Source organism: Macrobrachium nipponense, chromosome 43 (genome assembly GCF_015104395.2).
Source record: "Macrobrachium nipponense isolate FS-2020 chromosome 43, ASM1510439v2, whole genome shotgun sequence".
Taxonomy (NCBI): domain Eukaryota; kingdom Metazoa; phylum Arthropoda; class Malacostraca; order Decapoda; family Palaemonidae; genus Macrobrachium; species Macrobrachium nipponense.
Window position 1 is genome coordinate 37,193,195 of NC_061104.1, and position 7,646 is coordinate 37,200,840.

The following is a 7,646-nucleotide window of genomic DNA, read 5'->3' on the forward strand; positions in this document are numbered from 1 at the left end:
TTACTAAGTATTTCTCGTATGCTAGAAGCTGAAATACACTCTTCATTATTAAGGAAAAAACCAGTCAATAAACTATTTCTTACTAATTTGATTAAATGGGGAACATTAGAGAACACGACATTAACTCTGTCAGCACGACAACAGGCATGCACCCACTGGTCTTTGTATGGCTTTTCTTTTGGAAAACGATGGTATTTTATATTCGAGTTTTTCGTTTTTCACGTGTATTAGAACAGCCAAATACTGCACAGTTCCTTGGCATTATCAATGGTAGAATGAATGAATGAATAAAAAGATATATGGGCAAACAGCAAGTCCTATAGTCTACCATACGACTATGGTTAGCATATTGTTTTTTGGTTAACCGCGTGTGAGAGACCAGGGCGCGTGACGTCACAGTATTGGTGATTCATACCCAAAGCTGCGCGCTGGCTGACCTGTTGTATCTAGACCATGCCTCCACCTTATTGTTTTCAGTGTGCCTTTTAAACCCAGTCCCGGAGCTTGTTATCTCCTGAGTAGCATTTTCCGCTATATGTGAATTACGATTTTAAAGCAAATCATATGTTTAGTTCAGACCCAATATCATCTAATGGGAGAAATTGAACCCTCGCCGATGGTTTAGGGAAATTTTTGAAGTTTAGCCTGTGACAAATGACTTCCTTATGTTGTTAAGTCGTCCCAGTTCTAACTTTACCCGAAAATCTACTTGAAAAGGGAAAAAATATGATGAATTTGGCCTTTTGTCCCTTGTGTTCTGCTTCTCCTGATCACTGTCAGGTGTCCTCCCGAGAAGGGAGGTGCCTCGATCTAGATGTGCTTTGCCACGCGGCCGGAAAGAATGAAGCTCGATCTGTTCTCTGACTGTCACAAAACTGCAATTTTCCTGAACCCCCTTTTTTAAACTTCGTCTAAATGTGATTCGTTCAGTTAAGCAATTATTTGAAATGTAAGTCTTAACATGATTTAAAGTAACAAATTGCACATTAATTACTGTGAATTAAATCGCATGCTACCTCCGTAACAACTAATTGAATCTTTTCACGAGTCATTTCTACTTAATATATTGTCATTCTCCTTTGTAGTTGCTTGTAAGTATTTATATTTTGTAATACTGCCTGAGTACCATATCAACTAGTCATCAATAGGGTGGAAAAGGTATGTAGCTACGTATAATACCGCAGCCAATGCCATTCATTATACAGGTGTTTCGAAATTAGAGCCCCCCACCCCACCCCCCCCACCCCCTTTACAGCATAAGCTAAAATTGATATGAACAAAAACAAAAGTAATTCAGAACAGGTATTTATTTAAGTTTCTTTCTGAGTATTATATTTTGTGTGGCCTCCATCTACCTGGACCACAGCCTGCATTCTTGAGGGATATGATTTCAGCAAATCGCAAAAAAAAACGCTCACACTCAAACTCCATTTCCCAGAGCACTTCGGTCACCTCTCTTTGTAGGTCGTCGAGGCGTGGTATACCATCATAGTTCACTGTGCGCGCTTCAACACGATCATACTACCAATGTTTCACACACATTAAGGTCTGGAACTACCTGGAAATTCACTTGACCAGAAGAAATCGATACCACTTTTTCGAAGCAGCTCCTTCGAAAAAGTGGTATCGTGCAAAAATGTGACTTCTTCAACAGAACTCATTTTCAGTATCTTTAAGGAAAGGAAATACTCCACCAGTCAGCACAGTTTCTCTGAAGTATTCGCCATTCCATGACTGTCCTTTTTCTTTGATGATTCACATTAACCGTTTGGCTGTGAAACTGAGAAAAATTCCCAAACATTCAGGAAATTTCACAACTTGGCGATAGCGCACATCATCGCTGATATCATCCAACTTTGCAGCCCAAATGATGTCATTTTTATGATTTGGCTTCCTGACAGTGTAAATGAAGAATGCATCTCATGCGGCAACATGGAGAAAGTCAGCTTCATCCCAATCTTTAAGAAATGAACCACAAAACCATGCACGGTCTTCCTCCTGTTGCTGAGTGATGTTGGACTTGCCGATAACATGAAATGGCTTGATACCAGATTTCTTCAACTCACGATATACAGCACTAAAACTTCTCTTCTTTCCCCTTATTGTTTCTAGTTCAAGCGCCAATTTACGTAAAGACTTTCTTGGTCTACCCACTGCCTCAGCTATGATGTCTTTTGACTTCTGTGAAAGGACTTCAGGCCTTCTAAGATTCTCACTCTTTTCGCAATGACAGTCATATGGATTTTTGTTCCAGTTTCTTTTAACAAAGGATTAATCTCTTATAATGTATTTAGCTATCCAGGAACGTGAAATGAAGGATGCGCCAACATCCCTGGCTTCTTTGAAGGTTGTAGCCCGGATTCGGTCAATCCATCTGATTTCCTCCGAGTCGTTTGCCATGGCTGTATGTAAATCCGTCACTCAGTCTGAAAATACAAGAAATATAAAATGAAAAATAGCTTAATAGAAACTTAAGATAATGTACTTGGAGATAGGCTATAGCAGAAAACTTCATAACTTTCCATTTGTTCTGTGGAGTGGGGGGATGGGGGGAGGGCTCTAATTTCGAAACACCCGGTAGTTGTTGTTGTTTGAGATTAAGCTGGCCTTATGCCAGCACGGGCTTATGAATATTTTGCAGGTGGAAAGGTGAGTTTTAAGGTAAGCCTTTATTTATGATCTCAATGTGATATGCAAATGAAATGATATGGTTTTCAAAGGTGAAAGGAAAGGTGAACAGGCAGGGTTACAAATCCCTTTAAACCTTAAGGTACCCATCAGTAGGAGAAAAAGATCGATATAGCGAGTCCTGGCGAGTCAGAGATAGCCAGTAAGGAAATCGAAAAAGTTGTCGTAGAAAAACGGGGGGGGGGGGAGCGCACAACCCTATGGTGTTCAAGTACCATATTTCATTATTCGAGGATAGGAAAAAAAAAGCACCAGTCGTTAGTGGTAGAGATCGATGATAGAAAAACGAAATATTATCAGTTTTAGAAACAGCAAAACAAAAGTTAACAACAGCTTAACCGGTAGTTTGAGTGACAGTTGAAATAGTCGGTCGTTAGACGTGAGGCGGCCGAAAACGGAGGGGAAAAGAATGTTGTTCAGTAGTAGAAAAAGTAGTTTATTTCTAATTGTAGGTAATAGTTACTTACACTAACAGGCGGTGGCGTTCTGTAACGATATGTCGGTCGAGGAGATCATCTGAGAGACTCATCTCTAAGTCCTGGACTCATTATAGACGGTTCTCCCTTGTATATACGCATACCGCTCCCGGGTTGCCTGTTGTGCTATACTTTGTAAGTTTTTTGCAAAATAAACTGTTTCTTCTTTAACAATCCAGAGAGCTCCTTATATTTGCAGAAACCTCTTTTTTGTCCCTAATCGAGAGACCTTTCTGTCTATCCGGTCAAGCAGAACCCACTGCCAAGAGGACTGGGTCGAGATCTACAACGTGTACAAGCCCCAAGGAGACAATATGGAGCGACTGAGGCTGAACGGCCGCTACTGTGGATTCTCCGCCCCGGGTCCCACCGAGAGCGAGCAGGACGCCGTTGGTTTGAGGGTCATGCTGAGAACTGACGAAGAAAATGTCAAGAGTGGTTTCCTCGCCGAATACAAGTTCATCAAGAAGCAAAAAACTGTATTCAAAGGTATTTTGGTATTGCTTCAGATCGATGAAAATGGTCTCTCATCTCTAAGCATTTCCGTTTACGAAATGGTTTGTTGTGCTTCCTTGACCTAAATATCTATAACCCATTATTCATTACAGTTCTTGTTCCGTTGCGCATTTTTATAATCTCTCTCTCTCTCTCTCTCTCTCTCTCTCTCTCTCTCTCTCTCTCTCTCTCTCTCTCTTCTCTCTCTCTCTCTCTCTCTCTCTCGTCTCTCCTCTCTCTCTCTCTCTCTCTCTCTCTCTCTCTCTGCATTTTATTTCAGACTGCGGCTGCAACATCAGCAACGCCGAGTACGGGATCATCCACTCTCCTCACTGGCCGCAGAAGTATGACGGACCTGATCGTTCCGGAGGCGCTTTCTCTTGCAACTGGTTCATCCACGTTCGACCCTACCACAAAATCCTTCTGTGGTTTCAGTTTTTCTCTGTTGAAGGAAACCCAGCAGGTAAAGATCTGTCGCTGCATGTCCCGTTCTATCCATAAGTAGCTTGGGTGATTATTTTTGGGGGTAGAACTGAAGACTAATACCGCGCCCCTCTGTTTCGGTAACTACCAGTTTATGTGTAATATGGGGTCCTGTTTATTACTATAGTAGAGTCACATCAACCGTGCATTTGATGTCTAGGCCAGTCCCTTATGACGCCCCTGATTGGCTGATGATCAGCCAATCACAGGGCTGGAAACTCTCAGTCTCTCTCGAGAGTTCACTTAGGCAGGACGTATGTTCCACCTCCCCTGAGGGATACTTTTGAAAGACGCATCCCTCAGGAAAGGTGGAACACAGATCCTACCCATGTGAACTCTCGAGAGAGACTGAGAGTTTCCAGCCCTGTGATTGGCTTATCAACAACCAATCAGCAGCGTCGTAAGGGACTGGCCTAGACATCAAATGCACGGTTGATGTGAATCTACTATAGCCCCTTGGGATGAACGTCAGCACACAAACAAAACTGTAAATATCAGAGACACAAACAAAAGTGTCGATATTATAGACCAACAAAATTCATAAACGTAAACAAAACATAAGCAAAACACGGTCAGTATTTCTGTCGCCGATTGGCGGGAACGAGGCATAGAGAGTCAATCACTGAGTGGCGCTCTCCCTGCCGAGAGTGTGACTTCGGGAGGCCATATTGAAAGGTCTCAGTCCAGCTCAGAGTACTATATACTTTATTACTATTATTATTTTTACTAGTATTATTCTGATCTTTTTTGCTACTATTATTATTATATTTTGACAGAATTTCACAGAGAAAATTACCTTACAAAAACAGGTTGGCCTAAGCACTCCAACCATAATGGTCAAGGCCTAAGCATCTGCTTTTGGATCTAAGCATTGTCTAGCACAAAATGGTTCCTGTAAATTACAGAACTTTCTTTGCATACTGTTACCAAACACTAACATTCACAATACACCTACACTCACTAAACACTCACACTTACAATACACTCACACTCAATAACACTAAACACTCACTTAATAATCAACACTTACTGTACAGTGTACACTAAACACTCATAAGACACTAAAAACTCACTAAATACTCTAAAAGCTCACTTAATCCTAAACATTCATTAAACACGAAACACTGACTAAGTATTCACTTAAGCACTCACTATACACTAAACCCAAGCACTCATTAAACACTAAATACTCATTAAACCCTAAATGCTCATTAAACCTCTAAACACTCACTATACACTAAACAGTCAATGGACATTTACTAATCACTCATTAAACACTTACACACTAAGAATTCCCTAGACACTAACATTCACAAGACATTCACTAAACATTCACTGAATACTTATTAAACATTCACTAAGACCTTAACACTCGCTAAACATTCACTGAATACTTACACGCTAACATTCATTTAACCCTAAACACTCACTAAACATTCACTGAATGCTTACACACTGAGCATTCATTAAACACTAACATGCACTAAATCTTAACTAAACCCTAAACACCAACTAAACACTTACAACCATCTAAACAGTTGCACACTAAACATTCACTAAACCCTGAACACTCACTAAACATTTACTGAATACCTACACACTAAACTTACTAAACACTAACATTCACAAGACATTCACTGAAAAACTTACACACTAAACATTCGCTAACATTCACAAAACATTCATTAAACCTTAAACTAAACCTTTAATAAAACCTGAACTAAACATTCACTGAACACTTTCTCATTAAACTCATAAACATTCACTAAACCTTTACTCGCTAAACGCTAAACATTCACACATGGAACATTAACGATTAAAAAAAGGTCACAATTGCACCAAGCTCCTGTTCAATTTGCAGATAACCAGACCTTTAAAGATGGCCGCAAGGCTTTGCAACGCCGCCCTGGTGGAAGACCACCGAACTATGTAGTACTGGTATAGAGATCGCAACTCCAGGTACATACCCTCTATGGAACGAGACCGCGGTAGCAGATTTCAGTTTTACCTTCTTAACCGGAGACTTGTTCGCAATGCTCTGCAGATGATTAATGAGTTGGGGCTTTTGGAAGCGAGTTCCCATTAGTCCAAATCAAATGTCTCACGAATTGTGCATTTCTGCTCCAGCTTCCAAAATTCTTCAACAGTTTTCTCTCCTTCCTGTTTGAACGTGAGCATTTGACTCGATCTTGATCGCTTTTAAACTGAGATTGTAAATTAAATACATAGTGAAAAATATTTATCAGCCTTTGTGTCATTGCAATCACGTTTTTCTGTCTTGTACTACAGTCAATAACTGAGAAACTTGTTCTCTACAAGACGTCATTTGTTTTTACTATGTTTTAAGACTATATGTCCAATTAGGTTAGCGCAAAATAATTAAAAACGATCGAAGGATTTTCGTGTTATTAAGCTCAAAATAAGCATTTATAACTGAAAACATATTTCCAGCGTCAGTGACCATAACTTCTGCGACATCAGTTAAAGAAATGAATTGGTCAGGTTTTCATTTCTGTCTTGACGAGGAAAGCAAGAGTTGCTTCTTTCTTGTTTGCCACATTCTTACCGGCTATGTGTTGATAAAAAGTTGCTCAGTTGAGCTGATGCTTTTCATAGCAACTACTGATGAATCAATTCTAATGAAACATTATTCAGTTCACACAAATAAGAGCGCAGCTTAAAAATGTACAAGGGATCTTAGAGTATGCACAACGCTCTAGGTTATTGTTTTCATCATTCCTGGCACCACCATCTTTCATTCTTTGAGCGTCTTGCTCAGTTCCAATCGAAGAGACTATAGAGTATACAAAGATAATCAACTCGAATTTTTTCCCATAAGAGCATACATACCACGAAGCCACGCAGCGGTTGTAATCTAATTTGCCATCATTAAGGCAGTGATGTTACATGAAACGTCAGGACCTACATCATAAATGTAATCCATGCAATTCAAGAGGTTCTCTTTATACCATGAGTTCAAGATTTTCTCTTTATACTATGTATTCAGAATTTTCAATTTTACCCCATGCATTCTGCACTTGATATTGATACCTTGCATCCAGGATTTTCTCTTTACACCATGAATGCTGGGCAGCACTACAAACACAATACAGTCGTATTTCTTATAAATTGCAACTATAATATTCATGTTTAACAGCTATGTTTTGGTAAATTCAAAATGTGATTCACAAAAATAAAAATAAATTTGGCTACATAAGCCACAGCCAAAGTATACCTTCCAAACACAGTATGTAAACAAATGACGGTATTATTCGTCAATCAGTTCGGAAATCGTGTTCCCATTGGTTGGGAATTATGACGTATGCTTTTTAATTTTGATTACAACGCCAGTTGTCTCTACTGGCGCCGTGGTATGTCTCTTATGGCTGAGTTGAGTGTCACTCTATGGTATCTTGGGTTCGATGAAGAGAATACTTTGTCAGAGATTTCGGGCTTGGCAATCATATCTTAAGTGCTAATAAGTAATTGGTACTTAGCTTATCA

General features: G+C 39.7%; 1 protein-coding gene across 17 annotated transcripts in view; it reads left to right on the forward strand.

Moving 5' to 3' along the window:
* LOC135213655 (cubilin-like) overlaps positions 1–7,646 on the forward strand; it is a 244,559-nt gene that overhangs the window by 220,123 nt on the left and 16,790 nt on the right. For all 17 annotated transcript variants that reach the window (XM_064247703.1, XM_064247701.1, XM_064247699.1 and 14 more), the window contains 2 exons: positions 3,418–3,653; positions 3,940–4,122. In XM_064247703.1, the coding sequence (XP_064103773.1) occupies positions 3,418–3,653; positions 3,940–4,122 (419 nt within the window). The remainder of the gene's footprint in view (positions 1–3,417; positions 3,654–3,939; positions 4,123–7,646) is intronic.